The sequence below is a fragment of the Bidens hawaiensis genome, unplaced genomic scaffold, assembly GCF_021521415.1.
Source record: "Bidens hawaiensis isolate Kalapana, Puna unplaced genomic scaffold, B.hawaiensis_p1.1 tig00046109_1, whole genome shotgun sequence".
NCBI lineage: Eukaryota > Viridiplantae > Streptophyta > Magnoliopsida > Asterales > Asteraceae > Bidens > Bidens hawaiensis.
Window position 1 is genome coordinate 1 of NW_027498211.1, and position 15,590 is coordinate 15,590.

General features: G+C 36.2%; 1 protein-coding gene across 1 annotated transcript; it reads right to left on the minus strand.

Moving 5' to 3' along the window:
- Positions 1-30: 30 nt before the first annotated feature.
- Positions 31-1,529, minus strand: LOC143596151 (uncharacterized; the record flags this gene model as incomplete). Its single annotated transcript, XM_077074999.1, has 3 exons — positions 1,092-1,529; positions 901-1,002; positions 31-108 (listed from the first exon to the last, which is right to left on the minus strand). Coding segments are annotated over exons 1-3 (577 nt in total), but the record flags the coding sequence as incomplete, so codon positions are not given.
- Between the last annotated feature and the right edge of the window lie 14,061 nt (positions 1,530-15,590).

Genomic DNA, 15,590 nt, shown 5'->3' on the forward strand with positions numbered 1-15,590 from the left:
ACATATGTTGGTTCGGTTTCTAGTCGTTACCTGGTTCCTTCACAATATCGATTCTGGTATCAACAATTTCTGGAGCAATAGTGGATGGTTCAGGTACTTCAAAAGTGCCTGTAAGATAAAAGGATTAAATTTATGTGATGCATGAGGCAAGCAAATAATGAGCAACTCTAGATCGGCTTGCTAAAAGTTCCAAACGAACCGTTCTTAGAGTGCTTAAGTATGAGCTTGAGCCTAGAAATAAATTTGTTCAATAACCGAGTTAAACAACTTCCCTTATCAATATCTAATTGGCTCACTAGCCTAATATCTATATAACTTCTATTTGTTATATCAAATTTATATTTATAAAATAATCATTATTATCTATAAAATGAAGATTAAAATAACTAAATAATATATAATATATTACATATGAATTTATAATTATTAATATATAGAAAATAATTACAAATGTATATTAAATAATTAAAAAGGTAATAAACCCATCAAGACCGAGCCAAGTTAGTTTGAGCTTGAAAAAGCTATTCAAAGCCAAACTCTAACTTCCGCAATAGAGCTCGAAACGAGTCTAGCTTGAACTCGAACACTGCTAAATTAAACTAGCCTAGTTTACACCCATGAAACAGACATTCAAATGTTTTGAGATATTGAACGCACCACTTCCTAAGACGGACTTCCCTTTGAGATATGTCGGTTTTTCTTGACTGGAAACTACTTGTTCTGATTGCTCAGGAACTTCAAGTTTCCGATTGCCTTGTTCCTTTCGGACAACCCAAAAGATGCTGAAGCATGATTCTATTTGATTTGGAAGAAGCAATAATTTCAGAATTAATGAAAATAAGACCAAATTAATAAAATATGCAATATAACCAATTTAGTTTGATATTATGCAAATGTTACCATTGTTGTCCTTTTCATCAGTTTGTGGCGGAGTTGCAACATCCGTTGTCGTGTCTGGTACTCTTTTACGGAAGATGTCAAATGGCCTAAAACATCCGTTGTCTGTTTAAGAAAGTGAACAATATATTAGATCCAGTTTGTATAAGTTGGTAGTAGTTGTCATACGTTTAGATGCAACAATATTGTTTTACCTGAGCAAGTGAACAAACTTAAGCATGATAAACAACCAACAAGTGGTCCCTCATCGCGTATTTGTTCGGGTTCGGATTCTGGCACTACAGGCTCAGCTGGTTGCTCGGGTGGTCGATACGAGAGTATTTTCCTACGAAGAGTAACTTTTGTAATTTCAGATTTGCAGTTGGGACAATGCATAGTATGTGTCGCGAGCTTCGGTTTCAGTTTTTCAAACTCAAGCTCGACTATCTCCTCTTCCAACACTTCTCCACCGTTTCTGGAGCTTTCTCCAGTTTCAACTTCAGTTGCAGCGATTTTGCTTCCGTTTGTGGCTCCATCAACATTGGCACCAATATCATCAAATGCCAAAATATCCGCAACGTCTGTATGTGTTAATTTCATGTTACATTGCATTTGTCATGTGACAAAACCATTATGATGTTTCAACATCATGCATAACAAAAATATAATAATAAAAATAGAAATAAAAATGATCCCAAAACACCCCCCTTAGAAGTTCAGATTAAGTTAAGGCCTTAAGGGGCCATTTGTTAAGAATAAAAACGAAATTTATATATTCAAATAATAAGTTTAAAGTACCTCCATTTGTGCCCAAACCATGGCCATTAGCTACTTCTTTGGGGCTAACCACGGCTTCATTGCCATCGTTAGGCAAGGGGTCGTTGGTGGCAATAGCTTTCAAGCCAGCATCCGCATGTTCTTCCACCTCTGGCTGCCATTGCTCCGCATCAGCCATTTTTGAAAGTTTTCTGGCTGATTACCACAACAACAATAAGCTTCCGCAAGGTCTGCCTTGGAAGGTTTTGGCTTATTGACTTTGGCGTATGTTCGGATTAAACATGTTATTGCTTTTATAGTTGTAACATGAATTAAATTGATAAGAAAGTGGTTGTCATAGGTTTACATTTTCTCCCACGAAGTGAGGGCCAGGTCAATTGTTTTACTATAAAACCAATTATTTGTTAGATCCAAATAATATATAATTTTATTGGACTTGATAATATGATTGCACTGAAGTTCATAATACAAACCCTGAAAAGGGTAGCAGAAGGAATACAATAGTTATTTACTAAATGGGTGTAGTTGGAAAAAATATTTATCAATTTAGTGTAGATTAAAAGTATTTGTCAAAATGGATATATTCTTGTAACTTGTTTGTCTCTCTCCTATTATAATTAGATAAACACTTTCACTATAATTAAACTAACATAATGTTAAAACAATATTTTTTCATAAAAATATTATATATTAATATGAAACTAACGACTTCTGTCTTTTGAAATTTAGAACTAAATAAAAAAGAGAAAAAGATTTAAAAAAAATTGACCACCTCCACTATATTAGAAATAAGAAAAAGAAAATTAACTTGAAAAAAAAAATGTTTAATGGACCACTAATATTCACCTAAGCTTTTACCTGTTATAATATTAATATTATCAGGATAACACAGACTTTTATATTAAAAAAAAAAGAACATACTATTTTAAAAGAAAATAACTTCTTAGGATGATTAAAGATGATTTTAAGAACAAATATTTACAGGGTTTTCTGGGTTAGTTAAAATAAGTATATAATTTTTAATAAAGAATTTCCGTTTGATAATATTTAAATATATGAATAAATGACGGTAAAATTAATAATAATAATATAAATAAATAAATAGCAGTATTCTCAATTAATAATTTTATTTTAGCATTATTTTAGTTTAATTCTTTTGAATTGGGTTTATCCAATTATAAAAAGAGAGAAACAAACAAGTTTTAAAAATGTACCCATTTTAGTAAATAGTTTTCAAACTACACCAAATTAGTAAATATTTTTCTAACTACACTCATTTGGTAAAAAACTCAGGAATACAAACCGTTTGTTAACATTATTGTTTTGAGTGATGCTAATTGCTAAATGCACCATGTTATTTCGAGGTTTTTTTTTTTAAAAGTGGGTTTGCTACAAAAATTATTTCCCAATATTAGTTTTTTCAAACTTATTTATCAATATAGGTTATTTTCTAGAAAATCTCACAATCAAGCTTTTCTCTTAGGTGCTTTTTGTTTTTTCTAAAAACAGTCTTTGCATTCCTATGGATATCCTTGATGGCTTGAAGTTCTTATTCTTCAGCTTTCTTTTCTTGGCTTGCAAGGCCAACTTCCTTTCCTTAATCCCATTTTGTGTTGAGCTAGGGATTAGATCAGTAGCTTGAACTTTCCTTTCCCTTTTGGGGAGTTTGATTTCAGATAAGGCTTTTGGCTCTTGGTATTTGCTTGGATTCTTCTTTCTTTCTTGTACAAGATCCCTATATGCAACCCTAAGCTTATTAATCCCCTATTTGGTAGTTTCTCTTCTTGAATGGAAACCAGCCTCATCTAATTCCATTTTTATTTTCAGGATATCTCTTTCTCTTCAGTTATCCTTTCTTTCACAGCATCCCAATTAGGTTCAAGATTCTATTCTTTCACATTGAGCTTGAACTTCTTCATAGGTCCAACCTTTGAACTTGTAGATAGAGACATTATATTTTGCATGCTCTTGAAGCCATAAAGAGCAGTTTTCTTTGTTTCCATTAATAGCTGTTCATCAGCTATTGTTCTTTCGGACGCAATCAAGCTTCATTCATGAGCTTGTTGTTCCAGATCTCTTGTTTTTAGAAGCTCTTGTTGATATAGTCTTGCAGCTTTAAGACATGATCCTTGCAGCCTCTGCTAAAGCTTTTGCAGCCTCTTGCTCTTGATGAGTTATTGGATCTTCAACATTTCTAGGCATGAATTTTTTGGCAGGTGGAGATGGTGGTGAATCATCTCCTTTAGGCATGATCATTTCCTCCTTCTAAAACTACTCTCAAAAGCCTTTTGTTGAGCAGGCTTTGACTTCAAGGTTTCAACAACCTTTGGAATCGTTGCTTGTTCTTGTGGAACCTTGGATGTATCAATAGTTTTTGATAGTACTGTTTGTTCTTATGGAGCATTAGTAGTTTGATGAACATCAGCATCATCAGCAGTTTGAGGTACTGCTGGTCTTGTATCAGCTATTGGTGAAACAGTTGAATGAGCATCAGTAGTGTGAGAAACTACTAGTATAACTTCTAATTCATTAGTTGTTTGAGTAGCAATTGTTCTTTATTTGCCCTTTCCACTCTTTCTACCACCTTGAGACATAGACTTTAGTCCTTTACTCTTTGAAGAGCTTGTTTCATCAGGTTTTTCTCTAATTTGCCTGACTAAAGCCCTGTTCCTTACCTCTTTCTCTTTCTGCAACATCTTCTTCAATTGAGCTGCCTCTTTAATAGTTTTATTAGCTAATTCATCTGGTTTATTTTTTTACTACCTTTTGAGAAGCTTCAATAATAATCCCCCTTTTTGGCATTAGCAGCAGCATCAGCTTGCTCTTTAAACCATAGAGCAGTAAGAGCTACTCCAGTAAGCTTGCCAACTGATTCCTTTGATCAACCATTTGCTTCCTTAACTTATTTGCAAGAGTATTTAAGAAATTTCTGAGCATGGTGATATCTGTGTTGAATTGGTGGATGCAAGATTGAAATTCACTCCGGATTGAGGCCGACAATTGGGTGTGATCTTGGTGTTGTTAGACTTGAGTTTGATTCATATTGCTGATGAGCTTCTTGAGCTACAAGATCTTAAAGCTCAAACTTTTGATTTTCAATCCATCAATTCCTCAATGATTTTTGCATCAACTAACTTAATAGTCTCATCTGAAGTCTTGCTATCAGTAGTTTTACCTACGTCAGCAGTTTTATCTAAAACGGTATCAGGATTGACTTCTTGAACTTTTTCAAATACCCCTTTGTCCAATTAGAACTATAAATAGGCCGATAATCCTAAGTTAACCTGCTAAATCCTCACTTTAGGTAAACATACACTCTAAACCCAATAATTGATCCGTCTAAGCTTGTGTTCCGCCATCGGCGTTCACTATTGTTTTGGCACTATTTCAATATATATATATATATACATACACACACACACACACACACACACATATATATATATATATATATGAATTGTTTCAAGCCGTTGATCAAAAACCCTAACATAATTTTAATAATTATTGAACGAATCAACAGATTATATTTCTAAGTTTTTGGGTGAGGATGGGTGGGGAAGATGAAGTTGAAGGTTAGGTTATAAATAAATCTTTTTTCATTTTAATAACAAAATTGTTAATTTGGCATGGTGGTTAGAATATCTGGGTATGAGTTGAGAGACCCGGGGTCGAACCCGGGCCAGCTCACATTTTCCTTGATTAAATTTTAAAACCTTTATTTTATTGGTTTAAATCTAATTAATATATAATAAATTATTTATAAATCATAATAAAGCAAATAAAATTATTTTAAACTAAATAATTTTTTTATAAATTAAATATAAATTATATATCACCATTTCCCATATAAAAACCAACTTTCAAAACCGTTAACTCGTTAAATATAATCCGTTCGTTAATGTTAATTCGTAAACTTTAATTATCTAACTTTTGATTCGTTAAATCGTTAGAAATTGGCTTTAACTCATAAAACGTTAACCTGCGCCTTGCAAATATCATGTTTCTCATATTTACATTAAATTATTATTCGGATAATATTAAAACGTTAAAATTCTGTTAAAATATAAAATATTATTAAAATAATCAACTGCCTTAAAATTAGAAAAAATGATAATAAAATAATATATATTCCCAACAAATTATATAATAAATAACTTTATTAATCCTGTTCGTTAGTTATTAAATCTTCGTATTAACTTTATTTATAGTTCGAGATGTTTTGTTGCTTCGATTTGTTATTGTGCTTTCGGTTTTTATTTCAAGTTATTTTCGATTTCGAGGTGAGTTTCTCACACCTCATTTTCAACGCTTTTATACATTTTTGGGTAGCATATATATCCTATCTATTCAATGATTTATCGAGTCACTTACAAAACTACGATTCATGTCATGGACTTGTGTGTTTACTTGCTTACGTGCGTTGATTTCAATTTCAAGTGGTTGACTCAATAACTATGATCATACGACCCCCTTTGCACTAAGGACCATTTCTATGAGTAGAAAAGGGACCCTTGATCCGAGTACGTTGGTTGTTACCGACTGGAAAGGACGTTGCATGCGAAGTAGTTATAATTTTCACAAGTTTCATGGAATTACATGATTTTTATGTACTTATATAAAACTTGTGTGAACTCACCAACTACTTAATTAGTTGACCGTATTTTATGTATATGCTACATGTACCATTAGTAGAAAATGACACACGGAGAAGATACTAGACTTAGGTTGTTTAAACCAATTAACAAACTGCTTAGTTGTATCTATTTTCTTGTATAACCTGTTTCAAACCTGTGTACTTGACTTGTAATTTAATTAATGATAATATTGTCATTTAATAGTGTCACATGTTTTGAACAATCTGTACGTCACACTCAGGCATTTCCGCTTTTTCCGGGGTGTTACAAAAGGTAACCCCCAGCCCAAACTGCTGACATTGAAACTAGTGACACAAACCCCGAGCTACAGGAGGAAAATGTTCCTATCACTACAAGTGACTGGGATATGGGATTAGGAGCAACTACTACAACATTTGAAACAACGGCTTCTCAGGTGGACAGTAGTTTCCGAACTAAGACTCCTATCATGGAAAAAATGAAATGATGTTTTTACATCAACACCAGTTGGAAGTCCCCAATACCAAGAAAAAGGGGCTTCTGAATAAGTTCAAGATGTAAATCCTGATCTTGTTTCAGATAAAACTATTGATGTAGGTAAAACTACTGATAGCAGTCTATAGATGAGACTATTAAGTTAGTTTATGCAAAAATCATTAATGAATTGATGGATGAAATCGAAAGTTTGAGTCTTAAGGTCTTGCAGCTCAATAAGCTCATCACCAACGTGAATTAAACTCAAGTCCAACAACCCAAATATCACACCTAATTGTTGGCCACCATCCAGAGTGAATTTCAATCCTTCATCCACAAGCTAGTCATTAAATAGCCACCAACCACTCAAAGCTTTAGCATATAAAACCACTTATTCCATAGAGTATGTTGAGCTAAAAACCCTTCTCACTTCTCAATTTTAAATACAACAAACCAAGGTCAACAGAGGTACCACCATGCTCAGAAATTCCTTAAATACTCTTGCAAATTAGTTAAGGAAGCAAACGATTGATCAAAGGAATCAGTTGCAGAGCATACTGGAGTAGCTCCTCCTGCTATATGGTTTAAAGAGTAAGCCGATGTTGCAGCTGATGCTAAAAAGGGGGAGAGTATTCTTAAAACTTCTAAAAAGGCAACAAAAAAGAAACTAGATGAATCAGCTAATAAAGTTATTGAAGAGGCTGCTCGGTTGAAGAAAGAAAGAGAGGCAACGGACAGGGCTTTTGGCAGGAAAATTAAAGAAAAACCTGATGAAACAAGCTCTTCAATGAGTAAAAGACTAATGTCCATGTCTCAAGGTGGTAGCGTTGGAATTATGGACCGGTTCGGGTAAGTCAATACGGCCAACCGGGTTATGTCCCGTGAGAGTTACACCGTAAGGTAACGAACAATAAACCCGCTTAAGTTAGTTAAACGGAATGGACACTTTAACGAGACAAAATAACATGGAGTGGGCTTTTGAGTTGGAGATGGACTTAATGGCCTGTTGGGTTTATAACTAAAAAGGTTAGTTTAACCTAATTGGAGGTTATATAATATATGATATTTTATAACCCTAACTAATCAAGCAACACAAGTTCATATCCCACTCTTGCTCCACCCCAACCGCCGCCCGCCTGCCTTCGCCGCTGCCATCGCCGCTATCAGCCACCACCGCCAGCAGCCGCCGCCACCAGCCACCGTTGACTACTGCCGATCGGCACCTCTAGCTGCTGTTGCCTGCTGTTATCGTTGCCACCATGCACCGTCATCACCAGTCGTTTGTTTCGTTATGTCACCTAGCTCAGTTCGTTAGCCTTCGGTGTCTCAATCGGTTATTTATTAACCGAGGTAAACTTAAATATATTGTAGTTTACAATTTATATTTATTTGTCTGACTCGTACTCGTATGGTTTTGTAATCGCGTCCTATCGGGTTTAGTTTTGGTGCTGATTACTCGTTTATTTTCCGATGCGCACATATTGATTAATTGGATTAATTAATTATTTGTCACATATTATTGAATCGGGTTTAACGATAAACTTTTTTGACTGATCACCACTATAACCCAACAGTGGTATCAGAGCCTTGGTTACAACATACGAGTCGAATCCGGTATTTTTTACCGGCTCTACATCATAAACTTCAAGGTAGTTAACGTTTTGATCTAGATAAAAATTTAGGTCAATTTTGGTTTGGCCAAAATGTTATTTATTTTATTTTACCAAAATATTGCCCGAGTTTATTTTCGTTGAATATGTAAATCTGACCCGACTTGTTTGTTTGGTTGAATGATTTTGTTTTTGGCCATATGGATGGTTCAAAAGTTGTATTTATTTTTCGGTTTTATTTTATGGTTTTTGGCCACCTTGATGGCTCAAAATTGTAATAGATAGTGTTTAGTTTTTCATTATTTGTATTAGTAGAATTTTGTAATGAAGAAGACCCGAAGGAAAACCGAGGACGAGCTCATGGAGTTCTTGATGTCAGTGGGAGTTACCAAAGATGACGGAATGCACCAAGATTCCATCCTTGTGGTTGTTTTGTGTTGTGACCCCTTGACCCAATTGATCTTGCTAATAGGCTCTAGCAAGATCAATCACTAATCTTGGCCATTTAAAATTTACATATTATTGTTTGCTATTGTAGTTGCTTGCTTCATTATAATAGGTTATAATACCACCAACCTAATACCAAATATTTTAAAATAAATTAACCAATCATGTTTTGCAAAATTAAACTAAATTTAATTTTCCATAACTAATACTTAATAGGTAAACTATTAACTTAAAATTGGTTATTATTATCGCGAAAAACTTAGTTTTAATAGGTTATATAAAACTAAGTGTTCTGAGACATGAGATGGCTCATCAAGTTGTTCCGATTAATACAGTAAAACTGGAATTTTACTCTATTCGGTAATACTTAAAATTAATCCCAATTTTAAATCAATAGTCTATGCATCCTATAAGTCACACTTGAGGCATACTGCAAAACTTCAAGTGTTTGGAGCTACAGAACCGTACTTGATTTCTAGCCTATCCCTTCAAGGTGAAAGGGTTTCGTTGACACATCCGGCCCTTTCATAAGTGACTATACTAGGGCGACTATTACTTTACTCTCCTGTTAGGTGCTACAGCTGTCTGGAGACTAAGCTGGGCATAGATGAGGCTAAACGTATCTACTTAGGCAAGTGTTGTCTTAATAGGCCTCACAAATGAGAGTTGTGCTCTATTCACAATTGGCAATCTTTGTCTTTCTACCTAACCATTTACTAATGTTGTGTGTTACAGCTTCCATTAGGAACTAGAAGCCAGATTCTCAAGTTCCTATTTACTAATGTTATTGGGTCATTGATAATAGGATTAAAACATCAAAAATACTAATTAAAATTTATTTTTGCTTATTTAAACATATGTCAACTGATAATACATTCACCCTCAAGGCTATTCTTGAGAAAGAAAAGCTAAATGTCACCAACTTTCTTGAATAGCACCGCAATTTGGGACTTGTTCTTAAGATGGAAAAGAAGCACTATGTTCTTGATGGACCTGTTCCAACCGAGCCTGAAAACAATACTGCTGATGCTAGAAGGGTTCTTGACAAGCATATGGATGACTTTGCTGAACACGCATGTATTATGCTAGCACCATGTCTTACAAGCTTGCTAAAGGCTTGGAAGATTTTGGTACCTATGAGATGCTTGAACAACTCAAGGGCATGTTCCAGAAACAAGCCCGTGAAGAACACTAGGACACCATGAAACAGCTCATCAGCTGCAGAATGGAACAGGGATCACCTGTCAGTGCGCACGTTGTCAAAATGAAAGGGTACATCGAGCAGTTAAGGAAACTTGATTATCCCCTGTCAAATGAAATGGCAGCGAATTCTATCCTGATCTCTCTTCCCAACTCTTACGACCGGTTCGTAATGAATTTCAATATGAATGGTAGGGTGAAGACAGTGCCGGAGCTTCATGGAATGCTCAAAACGGCTAAGATGAATATTCCCGCTAAAACTAATCAAGTTCTTATGGTTCGATCTGCAGGTGTCGTGAAGCCTAAACCCAAAGGGTCCTTGGGGTCATAACGGTAAAGGCAAGAAGAAGGTTATTGTTGCTGCCAGGTCTGCCACCAAGACTAACAAGGGTGTTGCAAAGGTACCACCGTCGCCTCCTGAGGAGCGCCAGTGCTACAAGTTCAACAAAATGGGACACTGGAAGCGTAACTATCCTGACTATCTTGCTGAGCTGAAAAGGCAGAGGACCAATGGTGAAAGCTCCTCTAAAGGTATTTCCATTTACGTTATTGAACTTTTCACTGTCTCTAGAAACACATGAGCATTTGATACCGGATGTGGTTACCACATCGTTAATGTCTTGCAGGAGCCTGAAAACTGGAAGAAGCTGAAACAAGGCAGCATGAAACTCATCGTTGGTGAAGAGAAGAGAGTCCCAGTTCTTGCAACTGGTACATATCGTTTTGCTTGTCCATATGGCCTTATAGTTACTTTGAATAATTGTTGTTTACACCTGGCTTGACCAGAAACATTATTTCAGTTTCTTTACTATTTGAACAAGGATTTAAGTATGTTTTTAATAGTATTGCTATTTCTGCCTACTTGAATGATATCTTTTATTTTGAGGCTAACACTCGAAATGGTATTTATGAGATTGATTTTCAAATAAACAATAATGTATATAATCTTTCTACACGTATCAGATTTGGCATCAATGATACATTTCTATGGCATTGCCGACTTGGCCACATAAGCAACGCACGAGTTAAAAGACTCCAATCTGAAGGAATCTTGAATCCACATGACATAACTCTTTTGATGACTGCGAATCCTGCTTAGCTGGAAAACTTGCCAAAGGCTCCTTCACTCATAAGAATGAACGAGCAAAGGATTTGCTAGGAATCAAACATACTGATGTATGCGGTCCTTACAGAACCATGTCTAGAAATCATGAAAGATACTTCGTTTCTTTTATTAACGATTAGAGTCGATATGCTTATGTGTATCTTATGAAACACAAGTATGAAACTTTTGAAAAGAGTGTGGAATTGTTTCACAGCTCACTCCACCCAGCACACCCCAAGACAATGGCATGAGCTAGAGAAGAAATCAACCTCGTTAAACATAGTCCGATCGATGATGTGTAGAACTAACTTGCTTCACTCCTTTTGGAGCTTTGCCCTTATGACCACCACCCGTATTGTCAATATGGCTCCAACTAAAAAAGTAAGCAAAAACCCATATGAGATATGGCATGGTCGTAAGCATAATTTTTCTTTCCTTATATGGGGATGTGATGCTTATATCACCAGTGAGTCTGATGACATGCTCGATCCTCGAGGCGTAAAAGTTGTTTTCGTCGGATACTATAACCAAAGCGGATATTATTTCTTCCATCCCGATACAAATGTGATTCTATCAAAAGGAAGGGCCACTACAACGAGAAGGAAATTCTCGATCGAGGAACTGGAAATAATATTGTCAATCTTGAAGAAATTCAAGAAACACAAACAACCGCTAAGGAATTTGGAACGCTTGATCAACAAGTTGCTGTTGCTGATACATCAAACATAAACACAAGCGTTGGCAAAAGTAATAGGACTCGCGTACCAAACTCTAAATACCTATGGCATTTAGATGGTCCTGAAGTTCTCTTAGTAGCCGAGTCAAGCGACGAACCTACTAATTACAAATCTGCTATTTTAGATCCGAAATCTGAGAAATGGCAAGATGCCATGAACCCCGAGATGCAATCTATGCGTGACAATCAAGTTTGGAACTTGGTTGAGCTACCCCCCGAGTGTTGGGTAATAGGGAGCAAGTGGATTTTCAAGAAGAAACATACATGCATGGAAATGTACAGACTTATAAAGCACTAGTCACAAAAAGGTTTTACTCAAACTCAAGGTGTTGATTATGATGAAACCTTTTTGCCCGTTGCTATGACTAAGTCTATAAGGATATTACTAGCCATAGTCACGTATTATGACTACGAGATATGGCAAATGGATGTCAAAACTGCTTTTCTTAATGGACACCTTTCAGAAGATGTCTATATGGTTCAGCCTGAATGTTTTTTCGATCCTAAATATCCTAATAGGGTGTGCAAACTGAATAAGTCCATTTATGGAAAATAGGCATCTCGCAGCTGGAATAAAAAATGAAGATGAGCCTTGTGTTTATAGAAAGGCTAGTGGGAGCACTATATCATTCCTCATCCTGTATGTGGATGATATACTGATCATTGGAAACAACATTCATGTGCTTAAGGAAATTAAGAACTGGTTGGGATCTTGTTTTGCAATAAAAAATCTTGGTGAAGCTGCTTATATTTTAGGAATCAAGATCTACCGAGATAGGTCAAAGCGGCTTCTAGGGCAGAGTCAAAGTGCATACATAAACAAGGTAATGGCACGCTTCACAATGGATAACTCCAAGAAAGGAGCTCTCCCATGGCTAAAGGAACCGTGTTGAACAAATCGCAATCTCCAGCAACGGACATTGAAACTAAGCGCATGCAAGCAATTCCATATGCTTCAACGATTGCTTCTTTCATGTATGCAATGTTATGTACTAGACCTGACGTCTCGTATGCTTTGAGCATGACTAGTCATTTTCAGCAGAATCCTGGCATTGCCCACTGAACTGCTGTAAAGAACATTCTAAGGTACCTGAAAAGGACCAAGGACATGTTCTTAGTGTTTAGGGGAGTGGAAGAAGAGCTCATGGTAAGGTGTTACACTGATGCTAGCTTCCAGACTGACCGAGATGATTCTCGCTCACAATCAGGATATGTATTCACTCTCAATGGATGAGCTGTTTACTAGGAAATCTCTAAGCAGAGTGTGGTGGCGGATTCTACCACCGAATCAGAATGCGTAGCTGCATCAGATGTTGCTAAAGAGGCTGCTTGGATGAAGAATTTCATAGTCCCCTCGATCTGGTTACAAGTTTTACGAAACCGATCGACATAATCTGTGATAACGTAGGAGCCATTGCTCAAACCAAAGAGCCCAGATCTCGTCACAGAGCCAAGCACATTCTAAGGAAGTTCCACATTATACAGGAAATAATGGAACGAGGAGACACCATAATATGCAAAGTACACACAGATCAAAACCTAGCTGACCCGTTGACTAAACCGATGACTCAGGACAAGCATGATCATCACAGGGATGCTATCGGTCTTATATTAGCTAGTAGTTTGTGTTGATTTAGTATTTGGATGTGTAAACATTTCAACAGTTATACTTTTAAGTTCTCTTTTGATTTAATGGTTAAATGCAAATGTTGAATAATATAACTGTGTTCGGTTTAATACGTTTAATCCATGAATATTATATTCTAAATTATCCATAGTCGGTCAGACTCGTGGGAACGACTCTGAATTAAAACTATTCTGACTTTGGACTCAAGGAGTTGACTTCCAAACTCACAGACCTCATTATGAATGACGTTCGATGTAACTTGCATCAAATCATCTTCATGGATCTTAGTCATATGATGTTTTGATACTGGTATACTCATTTGGTATCCTTAGACCTGAGATACATATTAGAGCTTTCGTTTACTAAAGACTACTCTTTGATCAGTGTCAATCGTTGTCGCGTAACTGCCAGCTATAAAGGCATTGGTTGGGAATAATCTAAAGTTCAGTGGGAGTTGTATGTAATCAAGATGGGATTCTGTACTCTTACATGATATGTAACAGTTAGACATCTTGGCACCCTCGTTGATTCAAACTGGTGAAGTCTGAAGCCTCACCCAAACTTACTATGTGTTTGATTGGACCACTTTGAATCAAGATCGAGAACTATAATGATTGAACGCCATGTGAGATTGAATCTGATCCATATCTCATTGTTCAATTGGTGTCTTATACAGAAAGGATAGATGACAACGACTACCATAAGTTCATTATCTTGCAATAGTGTATTCCAAGATGGTTTTGGTTAATGAATTTAAAATGTTATAACCTGTTGGGCGCAACTATGTGTAGCTAGAGCACTGCTGACTATCAGTATTGAGAAACTTAACCGAAAACCGTCCAAGTGGGAGACTGTTGGAATTATGAACTGGTTTGGGTAAGTCAATACGGCCAACCGGGTTATGACCTGTGAGAATTACACCGTAAGGTAACGAACAATAAACCCGCTTAAGTTAGTTAAACGGAAGAGACACTTTAACGAGACAAAATAACATGGAGCGGACTTTGGAGTTGGAGATGGACTTAATGGCCAGTTGGGTTTATAACTAATAAGATTAGTTCAACCTAATTGAAGGTTATATAATATATGATATTTTATAACCCTAACTAATCAAGCCACCATCGCCAGCAGCCGCTGCCGCCACTAGCCGCCGTTTACTGCTGTCAACCGGCACCTCCAGCTGCTGCTACCAGCTGTTGTCGTTGCCACCATGCACCGTCAACACCAGCCGTTTGTCTTGTTATGTCACCTAGCTCAGTTCGTTAGCCTTCGGTGTCTCAAGTGGTTATTTATTAACCAAGGTAAACTTAAATATATTGTTAATTTATATTTATTTGTCTAACTCGTACTACCATGGTTTTGTAACTGCGTCCTGTCGGGTTTAGTTTCGGTGTTGATTACTCGTTTACTTTCCGCTGCACATACATTGATTAATTTGATTAATTCATTATTTGTCACATATTATTGAACCGGGTTTAATGATAAACTTTTTTGACTAATCACCACTGTAACCCAACAGGTAGAATAGTGAAAAGGGCAAACAAAGACCAGTTGTTACTCAAACAACTGATGAATCAGAAGATATAACAGTAGTTTCTCAAACTATTGATGCTTATACATCTATTTCACCAATAGTTAATGCAAGACCAACAGTTTCTCATACTGCTGATGCCACTAATTTTCAAAAAACTATTGGTGCTCCATAAGAACCAACAGTAGTTTCAAAGACTATTGATGCACCCAAGGTTCCCCAAGAACCAACAACTATTCCAAAGGTTGCCGATACCTTGAAGGTAAAGCCTATTTATCAAAAGGCTTCTGACAGTAGTTTGAAAAGGAGGAAGCTGATCCTGCCTAAACGAGATTATTCAACACCATATCCTCCTTCCAAAAAGTTCAAGCCTAGAAATGTTGAAGATCTTATAACTCATCAAGAACAGGATGCTGCAAGAGCTTTAGCAGAGGCTGCAAGGATCATGTCTGATGAAAAATCTACAAGACTATATCAACAAGAGCTTCTAAAGACAAGAGACCTAGAACAATAAGTTTATGAAAGAAGCTTGATTGTGTCTGAAAGACTAATAGCTAATGAAGAGCTATTGATGTAATAAAAAAAACTACTCTA